The 27,226-nt window shown below is 44.0% G+C and overlaps 2 protein-coding genes across 2 annotated transcripts in view; both read right to left on the reverse strand.

The window, feature by feature from the left end:
• Positions 1-27,226, reverse strand: part of LOC310826186 (tigger transposable element-derived protein 1-like) — a 1,677,490-nt gene that overhangs the window by 578,325 nt on the left and 1,071,939 nt on the right. The window lies entirely within an intron of this gene.
• PEX26 (peroxisomal biogenesis factor 26) lies at positions 494-5,893 on the reverse strand. The gene is made up of 5 exons (XM_083700884.1): positions 5,103-5,893; positions 4,040-4,180; positions 2,923-3,239; positions 1,992-2,138; positions 494-1,019 (listed from the first exon to the last, which is right to left on the reverse strand). The coding sequence occupies exons 1-5, from the start codon at positions 5,330-5,332 to the stop codon at positions 916-918; spliced, it is 939 nt and encodes a 312-aa protein (XP_083557010.1). The 5' UTR covers positions 5,333-5,893; the 3' UTR covers positions 494-915.

Genomic DNA, 27,226 nt, shown 5'->3' on the forward strand with positions numbered 1-27,226 from the left:
ATTTTCTAGCAGCCTTTGGAGGATTTTTTTCCCTTTGCTGCTAAGAGTTGTAATGTGGCTAGCTTTGTTTTGCTCTCTGCTTCGTTTTATTACCTCTGTCCATTTGGAAGATATCCACATGACACATTTGAAGCACATGGCTTCCCACTAGGAATCCTGGGAACTGTGGTTTGTGAAGGGTGCTGCAAAGTGCAGCTCTGTTGCCAGGATTCTTTGGTGGGGGGGTCATGACTGTTAAAAGTGCTATAAATTTGCTTTAAACCAGGGTTTCCCAGACTTGGGTGTCCAGCTGTTTATGTGACTACAATTCCAATCATCCCTGACCACTGGTCCTGCTAGCTATGGATGATGGGAGTTGTAGTAAAAAAACCAGCCAGAGACCAGCCAGTTTGGGAAACTCTGCTTTAAACGAATGGTGTGGATGTGATCGCAGCTTGCAATCTGTCGGGGGACAGGGGCATTTCCTAACTGGGACCAAAAAGCAAGATGGAAATGATTTAAATAAAATTAATGTTACAAATATACATATATAATACATAAATCAATATCACAGAATCAAAAATACAAAAAAAAAATCAGCCTTAAACAGAAGCTCCAAGAACTCAGTTATAAAGATATCTAGTTGGCAAGTGTTTCTAAGTGATCATATACAAAGCCACAAAATTCCAACTATCTCATGTTTCTCCAAAAGCTATCTCCAAAGCTATCTTTATCAGTCCCATCGCTGAGGTCATGACACAGCAGATACCCCGCCCAGATACTGCACCGTCACTATTCTTAATTCTCGAAGAAGTCTCTGCCTCACTGCAGGTGCTCTCTCAACAGCTGCAGTCACCTTCATTGACTTGCAAGTGGCTTCTCCACGGTCCTCCAACAAGCACTGCTTCAGCATCATACAGAAGGCAGTGGAGTCAGTTAGTCTTGAATTGGAGGTCTGGAGTGTGGAGAAAATGCAGCCAAGCGGGCTTGATAGAAAAGCTGGATTAGCCTGTTGAGGAAGGGCAGAGAAGTGGGAGATGCTGGAAAAGAGAAGAAGAAGAAGAAGAAGATGATGACTTTCATTTCTCATATCTACCCATAACAATAAGCAAATATTATTCACGACACTGGTCAAACATTCCTCCTCCAAATGTAAACACCCAATGTCCCAAGGGTTCTCGTACAACTAAAATAAACCACTAAGATATCACATGCACCATACGTTTAAAACACTGTCGTATCACTTGAACAGCAATGGCTCCGCCCCCCAAAAAAACCTGGGAACTGTAGTTCGTTAAGGTAGCTGAGAGTAGTCAGAAGACCCCTCAGAAAGCTACAATTCCCAGCACCGAAAACAAACAAACTTCCCAGACTCCTTGCCTGAAACCCGAGTGAGCCATTGCCAGTGCTAGATCAGCCAAGAGTCTAACTCAGGAAGCTGTCGTATACTTGGTTCTTATCCAGCTACTCCCTGCCAGACCCAGTGTCGTGTAGTGGTTAAGAGCGGTAGTCTCGTAATCTGGGGAACTGGGTTCGCGTCTCTGCTCCTCCACATGCAGCTGCTGGGTGACCTTGGGCCAGTCACACTTCTTTGAAGTCTCTCAGCCCCACTCACCTCACAGGTTGTGGGGGAGAAAGGGAAAGGAGAATGTTAGCCGCTTTGAGACTCCTGAAGGGGAGTGAAAGGCGGGATATCAAATCCAAACTCCTCCTCCTCTTCTTCTTCTTCTTCTTCTTCTCCTCCTCCTCCTCCTTTGCTTCTGAACCCCGGTTGAATTTGGGGCTCTCATTCCATCCCACTCCAGATACGGCAGACTTGACCATATCCCCAGCAGTCTGTGCTTTACAAGTCATTCCTGAAATCCCAAACATGGCCAAGCAGCACTGTGCGTCAATACACACACACTGCCATTCCAGATACACCCCCACATAGGCTAAATATTTCACACAGTCACAGCTGGATACTTCTCCTTTCCCTTCCCCTCCCACTGTCTCCCCTCTCTCAAGTATACCTGGGTCAAGTCTCACGACAATGAGACACAACATGAAAGCAGCCAAGAGTGTCTTTCTGTAGGGGATGGAACACAGCTGGCTTGCCAAGGATCCCAGCACTCGACCCAGCTGTGCCAATATAGTCAACACCTTTTGGGATACCAAACCTGCAAAACAAAAGGAAGATGTTACGCTAGGGAAAGTGGTGAGGAGGCACCGCTCAAAATAAACTTTTAAAAGTTATTTCCAGAGAAGATTCCATGAAAAATAACCTCCTTTCTCCCTTACAAGCTCTCCAGACACCACCGTTGTCATGTGAGGACTGTACAGCCAGCACCGATTTCTTGTGGCTGATCAAGGAAATGCTTTTGCCCCTTAGCAAACGCTTTATCTATGCTAATAGTAAAACCCATTGAAGTTGTTGAAAGTGTGTCTCCTTCACCCAACAATTTCATTAAGCTGTCTGAACGCTGTAGGACTGCAATTCTCTTACTAGAATAATAGAACTGTAGTTGGAAGGGATCTCAAGAGTTACCTAGTCCAACCGCCAGCACTGCAGGAATATCAGCTAAAGCATGGCCATTCAACCTCTGCTTAAAAACCACCAAGGAAGGTCAGTCCACAACCTCCCAAGGGAGACTGTTCCACTGTCAAACAGCTCTTACTGTCAGAAAGTTTTTCCTAAAGTTTAGTCGCAATTTCCTTTCCAGTCCTACCCTCCAGAGAAGGAGAAAACAAGCTTGTTCCATTTTCCATGTGACAGCTCTTCAGATATTTGAAGATGGCTATCATATCTCCTCTCATTCTCCTCTTTTCCAGGCTAAACAATAACCACCTCCTTCAACCATTCCTCATAAGGCTTTGTTTCCAGATGGCAAGAAAATTTATATACTCCAGGCATCTGTGGTTTCAGCTACAAAACACATAAGACTGCTTTTAAGAAAAGCCTACCCAACCGTTGCTTCCACACCATTTCTGGCCGCTCCTCAGGAAGCTGGCGCTCCTCCTCTTCCTTCTGCAACCACTGCTGCCTCTGCTCCTTAATGCTCTCATAGGCCTCCACCTGTTGCTCTTTGCTCAGTGCTTTACAATCTCGGATTAGGTCCTCTGCCTCCGCAAAGAGCCTGAGCGGCAACAGCACATGGAACAGGTGCAGCTGAACCAAGAGGCTGTAACTAGGCAGGTGCTGATTGGCTGAGGAATGTAACCAGTCTCTGGCGACTTCTAGCATCACATGAGGTTCTTCCACTTTACTATGCAGGAGGATGCTGAGAGGGAAACAAAGCAATACCACCACTTTAATATTATTATAATGACACCATTGTATTTGCATATTATTTTTCTTATGCATTTTCAAGAAAGCCCTTGACACAGAGGAAGCTAGTATAATTTAGTGCAGGGCTCTATCTGGCCCTCAGAACACTCTCCAAGCAACACATCCTTCCCAGACACAATAATAATAATAGTAATAATAATAATTGATTATTTATACCCCGCCCATCTGGCTGGGTTTCCCCAGCCACTCTGGGAGGCTTCCAACAAAAGATTAAAAATACATTAAAACATCAGTCATAAAAAACTTCCCTAAACCGGGCTGCCTTCAGGTGTCTTCTAAATGTCAGATAGTTGTTTATTTCTTTGACATCTGATGGGAGAGCGTTCCACACGGCGGGCACCACCACCGAGAAGGCCCTCTGCCTGGTTCCCTGTAACTTTGCTTCTTGCAGTGAGGGAACCACCAGAAGGCTCTCAGCACTGGACTTCAGTGTCCGGGTTGAATGATGGGGGTGGAGACACTCCTTCAGGAGAGATCATATGACTTACTGCATCTCCATACAAAAAAAAAATCCATGCACACAGAAAACTTGTATGTCTGGCAGAAGACTCGGATGCAATGCCTCTTTCTCCCAGATATCTAATTTTCTGTATGCAGGGAACTGATCTGCATGAAGGTGCATTCAGCTATGCAAGCCCCCACCCGCAGCCTAAACTGGTACAGTCCAGTAACAGGCTTACCACCCCCCAAAATACAATAATATAACTCTGCGTCTATAAGAGCAGAACCCACCACAGCTCTAGAATTCTGGAAGGCCAACATTCAGGCTCGTGATAGTACTGAAGAATCCAAGGCAGGACTTCTCTCCATCGGTTCATCTCAGCCAAGGCCTGGATACCCACAGTGCATAAGGAGCATTTCAGTTCTTCAGAGCTGATTCAGAAAAGAGATGCACAAAATGTAATTATTATTATTATTATTATTAAAAATTAACCTCACTCTGCTGCTGAAAAGGACTCCCAGTGTGCCACACAAAGATCAGCAACAAGATTGGAAGTCTGGGGGCAAGGGCTATCTAAAAGGCATGACAGAAAAGGCAAAGGTATTGGGGGAGGGGAGCAAACACAGACAGTAGTTCTTATTTACAAAGTTTTATAATAACCAGATGGTAATAGGAGAAGTTCAAGGAGAGGAGGAGCAGGAAGTTGCTGTCTTCCAGCACAGCCAGTGGCCATTTTACCCTTCCCGTCCCTCTGCTGTAACTTGGTAAAATATATTTTTCTGTAAGAAACTGCATTCTTCTGCCATTTGTGCTAACAGGTACTGGAATAAATATCGTTATTTAATTCCCTTTAAAAGAACAACATCAATTCCAGGACTGGATTAAAGCAACTGGAGGCCACGGGCTAGGAGTTTAGTAAGTTTACAAAAGTATGGAATTATCAAAGACATTCACACAGAACATTCATAGGGGAATCACAGCTATGTTATAATCCTCACTTGTTCTCAAAATGTAGTCTATAATGCTAGACAGTGATCCGAACACTGTATTGCTTCATGGCTGACTTTATTATTTGATTCTGAGCAGCATAAAACCTCCACGAACTTTACTAAATAGTAAGTACGCAATTGTGTAACTCTTACACAGTCATAGGCACATAAACATTGTGTGTTTAATTTTACTAAGCAACTGGGCCTAGGTAATAAAATCTGCCTGGTTTTTTTATTTTAAAAAGGATGAGCCCCACCCCCTAGTTCATGGGCTGCAGGTAGCTCAGCACATACCTAAATCTGGCACTGATCAATCCCACTCTTCCTAGTTCTCACCGGACCTCTGCCTCAATTCAGCACTTACCTGTCAGCATCTTCATTCTCGGGGTCCTTTCTGAGGCTCTCGCAGCCTTTCTCGCACCTGTCCAGAGCAGCCGCGAAGTCCCTGTTCATCACCAGCAGATCTGCAGCCTCTTCCAGTAAGGAAGCTGCTTGGGACGCCACTGGAGACAGAGACACGGGCTCGCTGCTTCTTAAAAGGCTCCCTGCCCCGCCGATGCCGGCAAGCGCCACGGACAGGTCATTCCTCATCATCTCTAGGTGCTGGTTCTAAAACTAAACACTCCGACTGAGCTGCGCTATAGGCCTGGTTGCCTCGCGCGATCAGCAGCTTCAGGACAAAATATTATGCAGCACTCAACAATTTGGGTTTTTGTTTATTATTTTTAGCCCACTCACTCTTCTTCAGAGGCAGGCTATTCCCCTCTGCAGTCAGACACCGGCTAGAAAAGAGGGGCAGGGGTGTGTAGGAGGGGAAAAGCTAAGTAAAAAAGAAAATTGTCTTCGGTTGCACCATTCTTCAGAATCCAGAAGATCCCGACTGTCCAGATCTGCAGAATTGCACAACTGCAATTCTGAGGGTGCGGGTCCGCCTTCTATAAAGCCCTGTATCCTATCAAAAGCAAACGCAGTGCAGACCCCGCTCTCTTTCTAGGAAGCAAAGATCATCTCCCTGCACATTCTGCATAAAGAGCAACAAAAAATGCCACTGCCCCTAAACTGCTGTTCGGTCAGCAGCAGAACAGACGACTTCCTCGCTTTACCTGCGCGCCGGCAGTCACGCCGCAAGAGAGCATGATGGGAAATGTAGTCCCTCTCGCGTGAGAGGGAAAAGTCGACGGGAAAGGCTGACTGACGGGAGGCCGGACTGCGACAACCGGAAGGCAGCCCGTGGCAGGAAGTAACGTGGAGCAGGAGGGAGGGGGATTTAAGCTAGCATTTATTAATTTATAGGGTTTAGGGGGATTCCCCTCCCCCACTTCTATAATACCATCCCCTCCCTTAGCAAAAGGCAGTCTTCCATGACTGTCCAACATGGTTACTACCAGCATTCCACTGTGCTTGAAAGATAGCAGAAAGTTACATCAAAAACACAAGAAGACATTTAAAAACACAATAACAGTTCCTTTGTAAGTGGCCCCCAGCTTCCTGGATTCCTCCAAGCCTTTCTCCGTGAACAGAGTAATTTAAACAAAGCGCTTACTATCCCAACACCACAGCATGCACATAAACAAAAGACATCACAGCATTTCAAAATCATTGTTGAACTTGCAGGCACAATCCCTTTGTGGGTCAGTTCACAGTTCCAAGAGCAGAAACCCCCACCACCTCCTCTTCTTTTTGTAGTAGCTGGCTTTTCCACAGAGTTTCTACTCTTGAGTAAAGCAAACACAGTTCTCAGTCCTTGTTGCTTAATTCACAGGTTCAGTCCTTCTGGGGGCTTTCTATGCTTCTGGGGTCTCCCAGCAGATTGTGTAGGAATGCCTCCCTCCTCTAGCCCCCCTAGGCTGCCACTGGGGGTACTAGCCAGCGTGTTGGGGCTGTGGTTCTGTTCCCAGAGCCCCACAGTCTGGTCCCGCTGGTTGTTGGGCCACCCAGTACAGAGAATAGCTCTTGTATTTACACGTTGGCATTAAATATTTTGACCACAAGCCTTTTGTCTCTCATTCAGAAAACCGTTCTTCAATATTAAAACAAACAACCAACAAACCTCACACACAACACAGTCCGTATAAACCCCTCTAATTTAACTCTATTTCAGCAGGAGAAAGTTAAGTATATCAACAACATTCCCACAGAAGTCCATGTAATCAAGTCCAGGATGAAACAGAACAGCCTGCTCCTATAAGAGAAATGAATAGTAACGTGTTTTTGTACTTTGCTCTTGTGTCCTGTAGGGTGCAGTGTGGAACTATGCAAGACCAACATCTTCAACTTCCAAGATAGCCACCCAAAACAGCAATTGGATATTAAGAGGCTTATTTGAATTCAAATAGGTAACCATCACTAATGCACAACCACATACAAAACAGCAAAATAACTTTTACTTTGAAATAAAATATTTAAAAAACCAAGTTGCATGGGAACCAAAGCACTAGCGAAGATGTTAGTATCCCAATTTTGGTAACCTATGTTTTTTTGTGGGGAGGAATGCAACTGCCACCAAGAATGCCCTTTGCAGTGCAATCTTATGCATGCTTACTCAGAAGTACAGTCTACTGTCTTCAACAGGGCTTATTCCCTGGTAAGTGTGTATAAAACCGTATCCTCAGTCTGGAATATGTAATTTGTGAATGCCATTCATGTGGATGGGACAAGTGTATGGCAGCTCATTTTAAATCAAGTGTACGATAAACCTGATTCAAAAAAACAAAACAAAGACAGACTAGGGAATAATCTCAAGGAGAATAAAATAATAGGAACATTCTGTAGGTGTACCATGAATTATTTTCTTATGTGAACTGGAAAACGTATTTACGCCCTGCTTTGACAAAAACTTATCATTTAGTCATTTTCTGAACACTTCCCATATGCGCTTTCAAAACCTGCTTAGAGGAAAGTTACATGAATCATAGAATTGTAGAGCTGGAGGGGTCCACAAGGGTCATCTAGTCCAACCCCCTGCAATGCAAGAATCTTTCACCCTGTCTCATACTCTACCAACTGAGCTATACATGAGAAACAACCCACAACAGGTAATGCAGTGAAAAATTAGATGGCTACCTCACATGGATTCAAAGCTCTCCAGAAGAACTGGAAACCCGCAGGCTGAATTGGCTATTGGATTGTGGTGTTGGATACACAGCTCAGTGGTAGTGCCTATTCTTTGGATACAGAAATCCCCAGGTTCAGATCGCAAATTGCTTCCAGCTAAAAGGACTTACGGTGCTAAGTGCTGGAAGGAAACCTCTGCTGGAGAGCCCAGAGATTTGTTGTAGAAAAGTCTTCCCCAACTTGGCACTCTCCACATGTTTTGGACAACAATTATCATCCTTGAGCATTAGCCAAGCTAATTGGGGCTGATGGGAATTGGAGGCCAACATGGTTTGGAAGGCACCAGTTTGGGAAAGGCTGGAGTAGACAGGATTTGACTAGATCAGAGATGGAGAGACAAATGCTGCTGGACTTTGAACTCCCAATAGCTCCAGTTGGAATGGCCAATGTCCAAAAACATCTGAAGGGCCACCAGTTCTCCATCCCTGGGACAGATAGACGAGTGGTGTCATTCGGCTAAAGAAAGCTTTAATGCATAAGACAATTCCAACTTTTCAGGCAGGGTATGACACACAAAATATAATTATGCACTATATTTTTATTCCAAAAAGCAACATTTCCTTATTAGGTTTGGATAGCTTACTTGTTATTGCTTTTTACTGCCTCTGAATTCTCCCCTCCTTTCCCCTCCCCACAACACATATTTCTGAAACTGAAGGCAGAAGGAAATTTGTTTGGACACACAATTTCCACTTTCACTAAAAATAAGGACAAACTCTCCACATACTATATTTTCTGCTCATGGAGAGGGCTTGTGAAATACGAACAATACATAATAAACAGGAATAAGCAAGATTCCGATCCTAAACAACTGGTATAGCAAAGGTCACTAATAAGACATTTTCTTTCGGCCACTCCCAGTTCACATCAGTAAGTCCATTCCTCAAGAAAATAATATACACTTGCATTACCTATTTTTTCACTGAAGTGGCAAACTCATGTTTACTTTAAAAAACAAAACCCAAACCCTGTATTTGGGCTATTATATCTGCAGCTTGGAGCTCATAAATTTGTGTGGTTCTCCCTTCTATATAGAAAACAAGCATGTCGAGATGGATAGTCTAAAACCCTTTTACCTCACACCTTTTTCTCTTTTTAGGGGGCACATTCGTGTAAGAGAACTTAATAATTGGAAGAGTTCCCACCTGCAATCTGAAGTGGTACAGCCCAGACATGAGGCTACCACCTCAGTAAGAACAGTCAACAGACCACTGTGAGAACAGAATGCTGGACTAAGACAGGCTTTTGGCCTGTTCCAACCTAATTATTATTATTTTCTTAAGAGCTGTTAGTATCTCTGCTGATAGTTGGTTTAACCCAGTTATAGTCTTAATCATTTCCAGTTCTATAGCAGTAAGTTCCAATTATCAGTACTCCTGGGGGGAAAGCTTTAAAACTTGTCATTTTACATCCACTTCATTGGTTGCCCTCCAGCGTTATCAAATTTGTGCTTCCTTTTTGTTATTTTTTCAAGTTACTAGTTTTACATTTCTCTCAACTTATTTAACCTTAGCTTTTTTTAAAAAAAAGCAGAAAAGAATATTTCATATTGCTGTGTATGGAAGGCATTCCTCACTCCCTCGCTCACATTTTGTGATCTTGCATTTTGCTTAGTATCTTTGGTAAAAAAAACCTCTGGACCAGAGTTGCCACAAGGTGCAGTAACCGAAGAAACCAGTGAGTAGAAGGAAAAGCTGGACCCTTTGCTGTGCAACTGTTGTATGTGGTTTTAGTCACTCATTTGGTTTGGTTTTTAATGCCCCATCACCCAGTGCAGCTCAAGGGTATTTAGAAATATAGGCACATGCAGTAAGGCCTCCAGGACAAATCACCTCAAACGTTAATCCAGATCGGAACAGTACCGGTCACAGGGCCACAGGGTTGGGGGTGGGCAGTCTTCCGAGCTCCTGGCCTCTTCTGTGTTAGTGGGCTGCTAATTAGAGATTAGCAACACTAAGACTCTGAGCTGGAAGGAGCAACGCCACGCAGCTAAGTTTGAAGAGAAAGAAATAGTCACAGCTTCTCATGTTGAAATGAAGAGGCAGCCATAGCAATGTCATCAAGAGGAGTAGCACACCCTAAAACCAAATGAGAGGAGCATGAAAGACAGGTAGGGATCACTGAATTGTACTGTGTAGTTTGCAGGCATGTTTAGCTCATTGAATGCAAAACTCCGCTTTGCCTGATTGGAATGTTTTGGCTCTTTGAACTGAAGTCCAGGATGTATATTGGAGACCCTAATTGTTATTCATCGGCAACTATGAGAATGGATTGTTGTGATTAGCGCATGCTTGGCATACAATGTACAACTATGCCTTTCAGCTTGTAATGGGCCAGCAGTCTAGTTCAATTAATTAATAGGGTCTGGATTGTCTTCCTTTCTTTGCTGTTGATAGTGGCCTAGTTCACCACATAACACGAAACCGTAATTTAGCAGCTAAATTTTAGCATTATGCAGCCAAGGCTCAATGAGCCCAACAAGGTGTTCATATGCTACCCCTCTCCTTTCCTGGCTGATTTCATAATCCAACTATGGTAGGCTTATTAGAAAACAGATGTGATGTTTGTTTGTTTGTTTGTTTTTTTAAAAACCAAGGATCCCTGGTTGAACTGTAATGCTAAACTGAGATACTTCAAAGTATCCCAACTAAACTTGGGAGATGTCCTTCTCCTAGCCATGTGGGATGAGGAGAGGGGAGGGAGAGCATGCTAGCCTGATGCTTCCCTCAAGCTTGTTACAGTCTATCCATGTAGCACTAAACCATGGTTTATCACTGCGTGCTAATAATGCAGCCAATCAGAGAAGCCTTTGGAATTACACTTTTCCACTCTATGTGTGGGCCTCTCCTGACTGTTTTCTTTCTTGTTGTTGCTGTTGTTTCGTTTTGTGGGTATATCCTGCAACATTGGCACAATACTAGTGCATTAATGCATTAGTATAAAGGGCCACCCACAAATCATTCCACTTTATTAGTTGTTCTGTGACGCTTCCCCAATATTCCCATACAACAAAAGCAGGACATAAAAAATAACCCAGAACATTTGTGGTGTGTGTGTGTGTGTATGTATAGGATTTCAGTCAAAAGTTGTGGAACATGCACTGATTGGGAACAAAGCAGTATGACTGCCCCAAAACCTTGAAGCTGTTAAGAGTATTGAAAGCAGGATATCACGCAACTGGCCTGATATCACCGTAAGCACAAATAATTATGACGGCACAATAAAAAGGACATCTGGAAAGACTTTACATCAAGCATGGGTTGGGTTAGATGCCTTGCACAAACCCTTCCAACTCTATGAAACAGTAAGAATAGTGAAGGCAAAGTCTTATCAGGATGTGGCAGAGTAGACAATAGACTTGATAGACCATGAGCCAGATTTTGGTAAACCACCTAGCACTGGAATTCTTACAAAGAGGGCTGCACTAATCTAATCCAGTGCACGGCATTTCTTTAAGCAAGAATGTACACTCAGGATCATTTGACACGGATTAGTTATGCCTTCACTATTAAGAGATTTTTGGTGTGCATGCCCTCTTGTTTTGCAAATTAAGAATGTGTTGGAGTAGATCTAGCCAACACCCAATTGTGTTCCCATTGGCATTCTTTCAGTTTCATCCATGTATGATTAAGAATAAGAGGAGCCCTGCTGGATCAGGCCAGTGGCCCTTCTAGGCCAGCATTTTATTCTCACAGTGGCCAGGCAGATGCCTGTGGGAAACTCGCAAGCAGGACCAGAGCACAAGAGCTCTATGCCCTCCTGCTGTTCCCAGAAAGTGATATTCAGAAGCATCCTGTCTTAGGCTGTGGACAGTAGAGCATATCCTTCAGGGTTAGTAGCCACTGATAGGCTTGTCCTCTATGAATGTTTCTAATCCTATTTTAAAGCCACCCAACATTCTTTTTTCCCTAAGCCTCTAGAGTTTCTAGTCCATTTGATCTGGTGGAAATGTCATCCAGTCTTTCGCCCTATAATACTCCGGTTCCTGCCCGGATTCTAATCTCTGCCGGCCACCACTATTTAAATTTTGTCGTGTATATACACTTCTCCACTTCCTTGCTCTTTTCATTGAAGTTCATCCGTGGTCCTCCTTTTACACTCAGATTTATTGGCAGGCTGCATGAATTAGCACTGTAGTATCTTTATTTACATTGTACAGATGGAATGTCAGAAGAGCTTAAAAGAACTCAGAAACCAAGAAGAAGCCAGGAGCCACTATTGTCTTCACTTACTATTGTTTCTCTTGCTGTCTGCCACCCATGAGGTGGTTAATGAAAGTCTGTTTTGCAAAAGCTGGCAGTTCTCTACGGTTGCTAGGATACATTGCCCTGCTCTCAAGGAAGGATCAGCTAATTAAAGATTGTTCTGATGATGAAATGTTTCTATATTCATGTTCCATTGGTCAACGGCACTGTCACTCAAGTTTTCAGCTGGGGAATATCTGGGTGGAATTCTGTAATTTACTGAATGCGTCTGCTGTGTATTGCTTGTGTTAGTAATTTTTTCATCCCTATATCCCAGTTCTAATAAACATAGCTATCTAGAAGCAAGTCCTGCTGGGATTCAAGAAAGGTAATTTAGGATTTCAGCCTTAAAGGCAGATTGAAAATTTGTAGTGTTCCACCTGTGGGCCCAAAAGATATTTGGAAGTAGTTTATACATTTTTATAAGTCACATTTTGCATAAAGTCACATTTTTATAAGTCACATTTTGCATAAAGGCTCTTGCAGGCATAGAGGTCTACAAAGTACATCTTGAAAATCAGCCTTAATTTTAATTTTTAAAAATCCACCAAAACAAGTTTCTAGCCTTCATGCTTACTTACTGGAAGGTAAAACAAAATCCACGTGGCTTTTTCTTTTAAGGCAGCAATCCTGTATTCATTTACCTGGAAATAAAATGCCTTGAACTCAACGGGTCTTACTTTAGAGTAGACTTGACTGCATGCTTTGGCATGTAAAAACCACACTTTCTTTCTCCTTACCAGCAGGGTCTTCTTGCTCAAAAGGTGTTAGAGCAAAATTGGATACAGCTGCAACTGGGATTAGATTTCTAATTAGTTAACTGTCTCTGCACACAGTTGCTTACTTTTCAGTGGGGGTGGGAAGGGCAGCGACAAGAAATCTGACCCTGACCTTCTTCTCCTACCTTTCAACTGTAAGTGAAACCTGAGCTTCAAGGACAGAGGGTTCCTGCATACCTCTGTATACTCTGCATTAAAAGGAATGGAATTATGTGCAAAATATCCTACCCTCTGAAAAGAAGCCAAAATTCTGAGCCTTGGCTAAATAATGCAACTAAAGCATGTTTGCATAACAGTGCTTATTTTGCATAATTCAGATTGCTTCTGCTGAGTACTGGAAGTGCCAAATACAGCCCTGACTGAATACCCCTCCCTTCCTTGTCTCCTGGAAATCCTGCTCAATCCTCTGCCCCTCCCTGACTCCTGAAATCTCATCAACTATTATCCAAACAGTTTCAAGGTTATATTTGCAGTCTTAAGGGCTAAAAAGTTTCTGGGCTCTTTTTAATAAAAATTAAGCCTGCGATTCTCGGGATGCGCTTAGTAGCAATATCTGTGATTGCAATAGTCCAGTGTAAGAGCTGGCAACAGCTGCAGCTCGCTGGTCAAAGCTTAGAGGAAGGGTGAAGGTGGTAAGAGTGTTTACCTTGCATACAGAAGCCCCTAGGTTCCATCCCTGGCATCTCCTGGTCGGGCAAGTTGAGACCCCTGCCTGCAACCCTGGAGAGCAGCTGCCAATAAGAGTGGGCAACTCTGAGGTAGGCGGAACAAACTGCCTGATTCGCCTACAAGGAAAAAGCACACCAAGAACTCAAGCCAATGTAAGTTTCAATAGTGGGAGTGGTCCCTACTCACATTCAATAATCAATAGAAACAAAAACTAATCCATTCAAAAGTATGTATTATAATAAAGATTACAAACTCAAATAGAGATTACAAACTCTAACAGAGATTACAAACTCAAACTCAAAGACATATGTATAAAACTGTAATGGAGCTTGCAGATGGAGACTCAGTTTCAATCACTGAGCAGAAGTCAGTTATGGATTGGAAACCAAGACAGGGCCCTGTTTCAATGTATTCACCTTCATCAGCTGGAAGTATCAAATACTACATGAAAATACATTTAAATTCTAAATTATCATGAATTATACAACAGTCATAATGATTGAAACTGAGTCTCCATCTGCAAGCTGATAAATCATAAGGATCAACATTATTGTTGAGTGAAAAGGAGAAAATCTTTGTAACGAATTACAGTTTTATACATATGTCTTTGAGTTTGTAATCTCTATTTGAGTTTGTAATCTTTATTATAATACATACTTTTGAATGGATTAGTTTTTGGTTCTATTGATTATTGAGTTGTGAGTAGGGACCACTGAAACTTACATTGGCCTGAGTTCTTGGTATGCTTTTTCCTTGATTCGCCTACAAGGCAGCTTCCTATGTTCCAAATGCAGCGAAAATGCCTACAGTTCTTTTTTCAGCTTAAATGGAATTGGGGAGGAAGGTTAACATGTCATTTGGCAGAGAAGTGTTGCCCATGGTTCTGAAGTTCTCAAACAGTACTCTGAGTAGTCTGGAGGTGTTGGCTTCCGTATGGGGCTCATGCTCAATGTCTGCCTCACTCTTGACAGTCAAGTGACACCTAACATTGCACGCACTAGTTCCTTTTATCAGGAAACCCCATAAGGCATATCATTGAAAGGCTGTTGAAATGTGGGTGCCATGAAAAAAGACCCATGTGATTTGGAGGCCACAGAGGCATGTTGGAGGAAATGATTCACTAGCAGAATTCTTCTGTGTCTGTATGACTTCAACGGTCCCTGTATGGATTTCATGCTTAGCCCTGGGTCCAGTACTGTCTGGACTGATGGAGTGGAAGTCAGGGAAACCAACACTAGGTGGAGCCTAAGCTAACGTTCGGCAAAGACGACTAATTCTGGCTTTGTCCTCCTCCTTCTCCATGCTGAGTTGCACAAGGACAAGGCTGAAACGAAGGAGGAGGAAGCTAACAGGCAGTACCTCCAGCTGGTGGTTGTAAATAAGTGGTTGTAACTAAGGAGGCAGGTGGGGGCAGAATAAAGTTGGTGTGGCAGTGCCCCATTTGCCCTAGCAGACCAACCTTCATGGCATGGAAGGAGCCCCTTTTCAGTTCTAGTACACTGTTTGTGTGAACATGGACTGTACGTGGTGCTTTTAAGTGGATGAGGAGAGAAGACTGTTGTAGCCATCATTGTTCAACCCTTAAATGAGGCCTGCTTGTATTGTGTGGCCCAATGAGCTAAATGCCAGCGTCCATCACCATGATAGAGTTAACTAAATTGTGCCTTACAGGATTTGAGCCTTAAAAGGGAGATGATGGTGATGTTCACACATGACAGCCCATGAGTGTACAGTGTACTTGTGTACACAAATAACTGAGCTAAACACTCATAGTTTTTCACATGTTATATTCAACGAGTGTACAGTCTATGTACCTGTGCATACCACAAATCAATAAATGTACACTCTTTCACGCAAACACTTGCACATTTCATTATTCTTATTTATCACATTTATTCTTATACTGCCTTTATCTTCCAAGGATCTCAAGGTGGTGTACAATGGTTCTCCTCATCCCCATTTCACCCCCACAACAACCCTGTGAGGTAGGTTAGGCTAAGAGATGGTGACTAGCCCAAGGTCCCCCACTGAGCTTCTTGGCTGAGTGGGGATTCGACTCTCTCTCTCTCTCTCTCTCTCTCTCTCTCTCTCTGTGTGTGTGTGTGTTTGTGTTTGTGTTTGTGTTTGTGTGTGTGTGTGTAAACAAGCCTATAGCATTACTGGGGAACTTGGGGGCAGGGCTAATTAGAACAAACCTTCTCTTGTGATCTTTTAGACTACAGTATTGACACTTTTTTGTATGGTACATTATAACAATATTAGGAATCGTGTCCCATGTGTCATGGTAACTCCCCCCTCTGGGAGAGTGAAAAAATGACAGCTCTGGCTCATTTTTTTTCCATTTGACTCGTCAACTCAGAACTAATCTTGGGTTAGCGGCAGTGGGCCAGACAAGGAAGAAAGCAGCTTTAAGAGGTTTTATCCTGTCTGGAACTGCCATTCACTGCTTCTGTGCCTCCAGAGAAACTCCCGCCAGGGCCCTTTCAGACTCTCCCAGAAAGGATTACTACAACTTGAATTGCACCTCTCATTTTTGCATATTTAACCCTTAAAGGATGTTCTGACAGGGCTAGAAGGGGCAAGAGGAATATCGTTTTCAGCACCATATTCTTATGGAGTTTCTTCTGTAAGGCAAAATTCCATTAAGGGATCACAGCTCTCTGGTCAACCCTGGTTTCTTTTTTCATTCTTAGTACAGTCATACCTCGGGTTGCGAACGTGATCCGTGCGGGAGCTCAGCAAGGAAGATACTGTCTCCTTTGCTCTTTGTTAAACCTATTAGAGATGATTTTATTTTATTTTATTTTAGGCATCTATATACCACTTTTATCTTCCAAAGAGCTCAAGGTGGTGTACAATGCTTCTCCTCTCTATTTCCTCCTCACAACAACCCTATGAGGTAGCTTAGGCTGAGAGGCAATGACTGGCCCAAGGTCACCCAATGAGCTTCATGGCTGGAGCAAATGTTGTAAGTAATCTTATTTAAACAGCTTCAGGAAACTGCAACAAAGCACTTACTTGCCAGATTTGAATCTGTGTAACAAATGTGAACTTACACACTTCCCTGTACCCCTTCCCACCAACCCTACAGATAGCTCTTTCTGTTGCCAGCTGTTCCTAAGGATTTCCTCTCAGGAAAAAGGACTTCCATTTCATATGCATCTCCCAGAGAATGTGTGTGAGCATTCTTTCTTCTCTGGCGATCACTCATAGCTGAGTAAGATTGTCTTCCATGAACACAGTCTTAACAGTGAGTCTGTAAGTGACTGTGGAGGCCAATTCTGGATCCACACGTCCTTCCACAGTGGGGACATAGGTTTCCAGGTGGGAGTTGATCACGGTGAGGGTTTTCCAAACATGCCTTCCTCTTAGCTCGTTTCTCCTTTTTGCCCTGCGTTTGTGCTTCTTCAAAGCCCATGACACCTTTGGTAAAGGCTGTTCTCTAATTGGAGCACTCGAAGGCCATTGTTTCCCAGTTGTCAGTGCTTTATACCCAGGCATCTCCAACTTTCGGCCCTCCAGATGTTTTTGGACTACAATTCCCATCATCCCTGACCACTGGTCCTGTTAGCTAGGGATCATGGGAGTTGTAGTCCCCAAACATCTGGAGGGCCACAGGTTGGGGATGCCTGTTTATACCACTTTTTTATTATTTGCATTGAGAGCATCTTTAAACTGCTTTTGTTTATCCACTGGTATTTCGCTTTCCATTCTTAAATTGGGAATAGAGTAGTTGCTTTGGAAGACGATAATCAAGCACCTGAACATGACCAGTCCAACGAAGTTGATGTTGAAGAATCATTGCTTTGACACTGGTGATCTTTGCTTCTTCCAGTACACTGACATTTGTTTGTCTGTCTTCCCAAGTGATATGTAAAAAATTTTGGAGACATATTTGAGGGAATCTTTCAAGGAGTTGGAGATGGTGTTTATAAGTGGTCCATGTTTCACAAGTGTACAATAAAGTTGGTAATAGAAGCATTTTTGTTTCCCTGAGAATGTCCTGGTCCTCAAATACTCTGTGCTTCAATCAGAAGAAAGCTGTGCTCATGGAGCTCAAGCAATGCTGGAGATCCTATTAAGCAGGATTGCTTCCAAACGACTCCTAAGGACCATCTGCTTTCAGAGTTCCCTGATAACATTGAGGAACACTGGACAAAGCTAAAAACAACCATTGTTGCAGCCTGTGAACAAACTATTGGATACCAAACCAAGAAACACCAGGACTGATTTGATGAGAATGACAGTGAGATTCAATGCATGATCAACAAGAAAAGGAAGACCTTTCAGATCTGGCAAAGAGATAGAAACTACACCACTAAGGAAAAAAACCTATGCAAAAGCTTAAGTGCAAAGGAAAAAAATCCTATAGTATGTGAAAAGGGGAAAAAATAAAACTGGTTTCTACAGGCCTTGAAAGATACCCAATATCGGTAATAAATGCCCTGCTTAGGCTTTATTTTGCAACCAGAATAGCTGTCAGGATTACTTTGTGCTGAGAGAGTTCAGCTCCCCCTGCTTTTTGTCATTATGCTGAGGCACAGACGGTCTCCACCTGTTGTTGGTCACCAAAGTGCAGATTCTGAAAACAGATACCTGCAGTAAAACTGGAACCTGAGCCTGGCAGCAGGAGGGAAATACTCTTAATTAGTATTGGGCAAGAGACCTTTTCATTTTGCAGCTTTCAAGCAGTTTTAAAAGATACTTTGCAATGCCAATGGAAGAGCAGGCCTTGAAAACTTCATCCATTGAGGTAGTTCTAGGATCCCGTCCAGTTGTTTAGTAAAAATAAAATTCTGAGCATTAATATCTGAGGCTGTGATCCTATACACATTTACCTGGGAGTAACTCCCACTGAACTAAATGGGGCTTACTTCTGATGTCTATGATTGCCCTGTTAAATTCCATTTCTTTCCCTGAGTCTTTATGGCTGTGAGCAGGTCAATTTAGCCCATCCTATTTATCGTTTGCACATCAAGTAGTTCTGGTGCTTGATAAATAATAATGAGACTTGCAGAACACTTGGCAAACTTTTGAGTAGTATTAAATGTACTCTGACCCGATTTTCTGGTACAAACCCCTGATAAATTACAGCCCTTATTTTGCCAGTTGGGAAGCTTTTTGTTTCAACTCAGGGTGAATTGCTAAAGTTGTCTGTCTGCAGGCTCCATCCCCAGCAATCAAATCTCGGGAAGTAAAATATTAGACAAGGGCATGGATTACTATTCTTGTTTACAGCATATGTAAATATGATGCACACATGAGCGCTAACCATGCAAACCATTGAGAAGCCCCACGTGTCCACCAAGCCTTATTTGCACAGGTAAATGTGCGCAGGAATGCAGCTTACCATATTGTGTCAGTACACAGCTTGTAATTTGAGACACTGCAGCTGGTGAGATTCACCACAAACTACTCACATCATTTATTATAAGGCCATTATAATTTTCTAGTGAATCTTTACCCAAAAAGACAATTGTCTTGTTTGCTCTTAAATCAGTGTAGATTGGGCAATTGCAAAGCCCAATACAGTATATACGAGCAGGCAGAGAAGCATTTCCAGGCAGACAGCCAAACTATGTATGTATGTCATGCAGACGTGTGACATTCTCCTGGTTTTTATTTATGTTTTAATTAAACTCTCACAAGTTAGAGAGGTTCATTGCACCCATGCCCTGCTTATGGGTTTCCCACAGGTATCTGATTGGTCACTATGACAGAGAAGACAGTAAAGCCGTCTTTTTTTAGCAGAACACTTCTAACCGGGAAAGAGTTTAATAAGCAAGCACCAACAGATAGTCCACAACTGACGTTTCCAGAAGTTGCCTTTTTCAGCTTTCATAATGCACCAGGAGAATGTTACACTGGAGGACAACTTGCAATATTTACTTTATCCCTGAGTGTTTCTGATGCGATAACAGAAATGTTCAAAGTGTTCCAGAGAGTGCCTATTTTCATGTGTGATAGCTTGGCTGATACTACATTTATCATTCTAATTAGCCAGACCAGATGAACTTGGCAACAGTGCTTTTTCCATATTTCGGGGAAATTTGAGGCTCCCGAGCTTGGTGCTGATTCAGCATCCCTTTAGAACTGGCCCTTCAAATTGCCTTCCAGGAAAAAAAGAGCTTTTAAGCAGTACCAATACATGCAGATGGCGGTACAGATAGTGCCAACATTCCTGGATAACACAGCAGCATAACAAAGAGCTGGTTGTCCAGCCTATTGCCTTGCCTGCCACATCTCTCCTTGCTAGAGAGGGTGAGAACTCATTCCCTCCCTCACTGCAGACAGTTCTTGCAGCAAGAGCAAGGAAAAGTTACTCAGAGCACTCAGCCCTGGCCAAACTCTGTTGGGGATGGAGGCTCTTGGCAGCTGGGTCTGATCCAGGCTTCTGCCTTTTGTTTCAGGGCATTTTCTCTCTTGGCACAGCTCAGAGGCTCTCAATGTTGTGCTTCAAGAGTCACGTGGTAAAATATTTGTACAGCTGTATGACACTAGAGAGACACATTGGAGAGAAGAGATTGTCTCCTATTATTTAGCAGTACAAATCAGTGTTAACCCAAAGCAGAGCTTGCCTGTGCAGTCTCTCTGTACAAATCCAAAGCATCTCTGGCCCAACTGTTTACTGCACTCACCCATCCTCCCAGCGGAGCAAACGGTCACACATCTTGATGTTTTTATGGCCAGGCTAGTTCCAACATTAATAGTTCGGGAGCATCATCTTGCCTTTCCAGGCTTACTGACTCATTTAAGGTGGGCCCCAGGCAAGGGCAGCCTGAGAAATTATGCAGACCGACTCAGGAGTGGAAGCTACTGTGAAAGTAGGGATTTGCAAGCACCCTGATGCTCAACCCCCCAAAGGGTCAAACTTTTGTGAGCATTTGCAAAGGTTTAAGAAAGATACTTGAGGTGTCTGCAACCTTCCCTGGCAGCCTTCCCTTTCCCAACCTGAACAACTTCTATAAAGCATGGGATTCCCCTGTGTTTGCTGATACTTCTCTCTTTTGTATGGGTGGTGCAGTTTTGGCTGCATGAGGATTGGCAGTCACCCACCCACCCAAATCACTACTGTACAGTTTTCAGAGAGTAGCTAGAAGGAGGGGGCAGAAAAAGGTCCTTCTTTCCTTCCACTTTGCAGTTTTAATCTGAAATCTTAGGCGCAGTACTGTGCCCAGAGTTCAGAAACTGCTCATGCTAATGAAATTCCCTGCTGCAAAATGTGCCTAGAATAATGGGAGTGCTTGAAACTGAAGCACCTTGTGTTTTATGTGCTCCTAAATGTGGCGCTGTGGGTTAAACCACAGAGCCTAGGGCTTGCCGATCAGAAGGTCGGCGGTTTGAATCCCCACGACGGGGTGAGCTCCTGTTGCTCGGTCCCTGCTCCTGCCAACCTAGCAGTTCGAAAGCACGTCAAAGTGCAAGTAGATAAATAGGTACCGCTCCGGTGGGAAGGTAAACAGCATTTCCGTGAGCGGCTCTGGTTCACCAGAAGCGGCTTAGTCATGCTGGCCACATGACCCCAGAAGCTGTACGCCGGCTCCCTCGGCCAGTAAAGTGAGATGAGCGCTGCAACCCCAGAGTCGGTCACGACTGGACCTAATGGCCAGGGGTCCCTTTACCTAAATGTGTAGCTTCGGAGCATACGGGGGGGGGGGGACAGCTTGGTGATCTTCCCACGCACCTTCTTCAGAGTGACCCTAGGAGCCAATCCTCACCTCTGTTGACTCTGATTAGCTCCAATCAGCACAAAGAGTGAGAAGACTTCTCAGTGGCTAAAAAGCTCCCCTTTCCTGCTGATTGGGCAACTCTAGGACACTGAAGACAGGGTCCTTGCTGCAGAAATAGTAATGGGCCACTATACCTCTGGCTCTCTCTTCCACTGAGCTATGAGCTTTACAAATTGAGCTGTGCTGAGCCTTTACCCTGATTCAGATTAAGTCCCCAGCATTTCGTTTTCTCCACGTGGGCAGAAGCTGAGGAAGCAGCAGAAGACTTGAGGAAGCAAGAAAAAAATGTATATATTTGGAAGCACCCCTGCTTTTCTGCTCTGTGGCTGCAAAGACATCTATATATGCACACACATTTTCTCTCTGCTGCTGGCAAAGAGCCAGCCGCTTCAGTGATGCTTCTGCTCCTTCAGCCACCACAACCTTTTGCTTGGGAAATCGTGCTGATGAGGCAGTTGATGAGAATGTTGCCGGCCATTAGCGGCTGTCACTTTTATGTCCTCCTTTGTGAGTGACGGGGCAGACGGGGCCTCTTGATCCCATTAGCCACCTCCGCAAGGTCCTTGGGACTGCTAAGGAGCTGTCGCTGCCAAGAAAACATCCACAGAGTGGTGGTTCATGTGGGAGGGAGCCACAGGCACCAGCCACCTGCTGAGAACCCTGAGCATTTCTGGAGGCCCAAAGTGGTTCTAGGGACCATTGCAGAGCAACAACCCCATGCTTGCCACTGCATGCACCACAAACAGAGCCACAAGCAACCTTGGCTCTCCAATTAAAGGTAAAGGTAAAAGGTAAAGGTACCCCTGCCCGTACGGGCCAGTCTTGACAGACTCTGGGGTTGTGCACCCATCTCACTCAAGAGGCCAGGGGCCAGCGCTGTCCGGAGACATTCCGGGTCACGTGGCCAGCGTGACATCGCTGCTCTGGCGAGCCAGAGCCACACACGGAAACGCCGTTTACCTTCCCACTAGAAAGCGGTCCCTATTTATCTACTTGCACCCGGAGGTGCTTTCGAACTGCTAGGTTGGCAGGCGCTGGGACCGAGCAGCGGGAGCGCACCCCGCCGCAGGGATTCGAACCGCTGACCTTTCGATCGGCAAGTCCTAGGCGCTGAGGCTTTAACCCACAGCGCCACCTGCGTCCCTTGGCTCTCCAATTAGTGTACATGTATGTGATCATGTGTACTTCCAAACACCTGTGGGTTTTTTTTTAATGATGTTATGAGTTTGGCTCGCCATAATCTCTACATTCAGAATCTGAGCAAACTCATACATTTATGAAGTAAGCAAAGTTTGGTTAATTAAACTTTGCTTACTTCATAAATGTATGAGTTTGGCTCGCCATAATCTACATTCAGAATCTGAGCAAACTCATACATTTATGAAGTAAGCAAAGTTTGGTTAATTAAAAAACTAAGCCAAGTGGTGTTGCTTTCAGTTTAGGACAGGGATCAGCAAGGTTTACCTCGCCTGGGCCAGTTCACTTCAGTGGAGATCCCTCCATGGGCTGGATTGCAAAGGCGCATGAACATGCACGTCTGTGATTTCTGGCGTCTGCGTCAACACAATTTCTGGGGTCTGTGTCTGCGCAGACATAATTTCCAGCGTCTGAGCATGCACAGACGCTATTTCCGGCACCACAGAAGCGAGTTGCCACACTATGTCGGTTTAGCGCAGCTCGCGGGGACTCACCGAGGCAGCTCAGTTTGGGGGTGGCTCATGGGCCGGTTAAATGACCCCCAGGGGCTGCTTGTGGCCCGTGGACCTTAGGTTGCCTACCCCTGGTTTAGGATCACAATCTCAGGCTTGTTCACATAGCTAGCTGGGGATAAGCCAAGCCCTTAATGAGACGAAAGGTGTTGATGGCCCATCTAAGAGGAATCCTTGGGCCTGGGCAGACAGAGGTTGCCAAGGTGATGGTGTGAGGTGACAGGAAAAGAGTGTCTTTAGCAACTTGTGCTGAGAACATGAAGGGGGATCAATCAGAGATGCCCCCAATCTTCCCTTTCTGTGACACACTGAGTGACATTTTGGAGTCATTTTGGATTCCGGCACCGTGCATGCATGCACAATCACATGTCTTTTGGACATGCATCAATTGGCCATTTCCTGTACTCAGAACAGAACAGAGAATTAAGCCTCACTTATTTCTGTGGCTAATAGCCAAGTAACTGTGCATAGGATTGCTGCCTTATATTATTAATGTGTTAATAATACAGTAGTTCCTCTGCTCTGATGGGGATCTCCTCTCGCCCAGAAATATTTAGATTTATGTTCTCAGATACCTGCAACATTCTCACAAAGAAAATGGAGAATTCGCTCAGGGTTCTGCTTGGTTTTCTGCATATCAAATGATAGTGGGTGCTCCAGAGCCTCGAAAATAGGACACCTGGTATCTGGTATGAGAGGGGAAAAGTAATTTCTGGGGATTCATTAAAAAAAAAAGGATGTATGTCAATACAAAGGTCTCTGGTGCCTTCCAAAAGGATGCTCAGCACATAATTTCTGTCCTACCTTTGCATCTGCGTTATTCTACCACAGGGGACCACATCTTGGTTGTCATGACAACAGTGACGGAATGGCAGCCTGCTGCATCATCGCACCATCTCCACAAGATGCTATGGTGAGATGCTCTGGGAGAAGCTTACCAAAGGAGATGCACATCAAAAATACCGTTTCACCTCGATTTTCAGCATGCTTCACACCCACAAATAGAAGTGAAGGAAGGAAATGGTACCTGTAGGTTTTCACAAAAGGAACCTTTGCAGTGCTGGAGCCTGAGGACAAAAGCAGGCAACAGGGGAATTTATGGTTCTGGAGATTCACCAAGTCAGAGGTTGTTAACAATTGTGAGTGCTCTGCTTACTGAAAAGGATTTTAACCTCTGAGAAAAAGAAATAGATTTCATCACTGTTCTGTGAGTATTGACCATATCACATGTATTTTGAAGCTGAAAATGTTTAATTGTCTTGGGGGGGAAAATAATTGGGCATAACGCCTTTTGTTGGAGGGATTATGTGAATACACTGTAAGGGGTGGGTCAGGGCATACAGTCAGTGTTGTAAACGGAAGCTAGAGGTCTACGCTGGAGTTAGTTTGATAATGATAATTGACACTTACTGTGCATTGTGGTTTGCAGAGTTTCATAAGTAAATGTATGATTTTTGGAGCTTGCATACAATCCACATTTCAGCAGTGGATGAGAAAACATTAAAAAGGGAAGAGGTCTTGCAGGGACATTCACTAGTATTATGTGTGTGCATACACACACACACATACACACATGCATGGTGCCTTAAATACTAATTTAAACTGAGACAGGTCCCTGCCCCAAGAACTTTGCAATCTAAATTTCAAGTAAACAGGGGACAGAGAGAGACAAAGGAAGCTATAACAGGGGAAATATTATGTATACACAAATGTGGTTATGGGGAAATGCAGTCCTGTGCATGCTTATTCAGAAACAGGTTCCATTGTTAACAGGGTTTACTGTACAGTGATGCCTTGGGTTAAGTACTTAATTCGTACCAGAGTTCCGTTCTTAACCTGAAACTGTTCTTAACCTGAAGCACCACTTTAGCTAATGGGGCCTCCTGCTGCCACTGCGCCGCCGGAGCACGATTTCTGTTCTCATCCTGAAGCAAAGTTCTTAACCTGAAGCACTATTTCTGGGTTAGCGGATTCTGTAACCTGAGGCGTATGTAACCTGAGGTACCACCGTACTGTATAGTAAATGTGTTTAGGTTAAGGCCGTGATGCAAAACAAACTTATTAGGAGTAAGTCCTATTGGACACAGAGTAAACATGCAAATTATTGCAGTGCTGGGCTTAGTTTTCTGTATGCTGTGAGACTAAAGACCACAGCTCTCCATTCCAAGGAAAGTTCGCTTCTGGAGCCCTAATGAGAGCAGACCCCAGCCCTAGGGGGTTTGCAGCAGTGGGTATACTAGAGTCCAAAGTGTACTGGTGTCCACACATCCAGCCTCAACTGTATGCATTTTATTTCCTTGGTGTCCTTTGATATCAAAGAGACTGAAGCACAAAGGGGTGCATTTGCTTCATACCAGCATGATAATGTTACAGTGAGCCTCAAGTGACTTGTGCCTTACAGACCCAGAGATGCCAGCATGGATCCATGCCAACTGTTCCTAGGAGCAGCACGCTCAGTTCTTCTCATGTGCATATACACACACATGCACAGAGAGAGGCATGGACTTGTAGCATGCACAAGCTCTAAAGGGATAGCACACCTGCTAAGAATTGTACTACCAGAGTTCAGTACAAAATGGGAGAGAGGTACAGGAGGGTAGACCAACCTTTGTACCATGGCTGGGCCTGGGGTGCTCTCCCTTCTGTGCTTAAGCAGTTGTGCCACCACCTTTTGTTCCTTTTCAACACCCCTGGGTCATCTTCACTAAATGGATAGCTTATGTACTGAATTCTCTACCAAGGATGCGGTGATGTCCTCTGGCTGATGAGATGGCTTTAAAAAGAAGTTTGACACATTGCTGGAGGATAGGTCTGTCAGTGGCTGTTCGATGCAAGAGCTAAATACATCCAGAGATAAGATGCCACTGGATACTAGTTGTTGAGAAGGGCTTGTTGCTTTCATGACATTCATTTGGGTTCCCTGGAAGCATCTAGCTGTCCACTGTGAGAAATACGATACTGGACTTGCTAGATGGACCAATGGCCTGGCCCAGCTGTTATCACTTGATTAGGCAGGGTGGTGTTGCCCTGCCACCATCTGGAGGGCCTTCTTGTCCCTAACAGCTGTGCATGAAGGATGTTGCCCAACCCACTGGGAAGTAAAGGGAAAACACTGCGATCCAAAGCAGGATATGTCTATTTCCTGCCTGCAGTGGCTTTGAAACTTGGAGCAAAGCTCATTGTGTATCATAATGTGAATTCTGAAAGACAAGAGGAGTTTTACATGTTTTATGCCTCGCATGTCTTCTTTGGAAGCAGTCTGACATGCAGGTGAGCTTTTTGACATTACATTTGTGCACTTTTTAAGGGGAAAGGTGTGCGAATAGTAAAACACAGCCAGGGCCTTCAAAGTAACGTGGGAAATATTCCAGCCCAAATAGTGTCGTGACAGCGTCTGGCAGCAGCTCTCCAGCGTAAGGCAGATTTATTCCCATCACCTGCTATCTGATCCCTTTAAACTGGAGATGCCAGGGATTGAATGCATGCAAAACAGGTGTTCTGCCAGCAAGCTGTAGTCCCTTGCTTCAGGTACAATTGCTGGCAGGTGATCATTCTAATTTTTGTGCCTTGGAAATATTTACCTGCTACAAATCAAGGCACAAGAGCAAGTCAGGTGGCTGTTTTGTGGTCAGGTGGCAATCCTCCAAACGATATTCTCCCCCCTCCCCCACACCCATATAACTCCAGAGTAGCATAGCAAAAAAGACAGGACCTTTTTCCAATGAACTTAGAATCTTAATTGTAGAAGGCGAGGAGATACAAAGAGAAGACAGAGCCAAGGGTTGACTGTGAGTGAATGAGTACCGTTATATATGCACCCATATATACATAAACATATAAACACTGAAATATTTCATTTTCTTTGCGTGGTTTCCTCCCTCAAAGAGATTGTTAATAGATGCCCTTCACCAAATTTGGTTCCAGGGTGGTTTGCAAAATATGCAGTGAAATCCTAAACGAGTTTGCTTAAAAATAACCTGCATTGTACGAAATGGTTCTTTCTGCCTGGTATGTGTGTTTAGAGCTGCATCCCAAATATGCAGCAAAATAAAACTTTTTTTTTTAAATCATATAACGAAACAGAGATTCTCAACTCATGGATGGACCATGTTTGATCCCATGACAGCTGAAAACCTCAGTGTTTGGCACAGATGAGACCTCAGATCAGCAAGGGAAGAAGGGGGTTGGCTAGCTCAACCCAGTCCATGGACAAAAGGGAAATGTATACACATAACTCCTGTCA

The sequence above is a fragment of the Podarcis gaigeae genome (assembly GCF_964106915.1).
Source record: "Podarcis gaigeae genome assembly, chromosome: 10".
In the NCBI taxonomy this organism is placed as follows: Eukaryota; Metazoa; Chordata; class Lepidosauria; order Squamata; family Lacertidae; genus Podarcis; species Podarcis gaigeae.

Coding starts and splice junctions, on each gene's coding strand:
- PEX26 (XM_083700884.1), bottom strand. CDS start 5,332: ATGATGAGGAATGACCTGTCCGTGGCGCTTGCCGGCATCGGCGGGGCA. Junction 3,240..4,039: donor TCCAGAATTCTAGAGCTGTG/GTGGGTTCTGCT, acceptor TTTCCCTCTCAG/CATCCTCCTGCATAGTAAAG. Junction 2,139..2,922: donor GGTGTGGAAGCAACGGTTGG/GTAGGCTTTTCT, acceptor TTTGTTTTGCAG/GTTTGGTATCCCAAAAGGTG.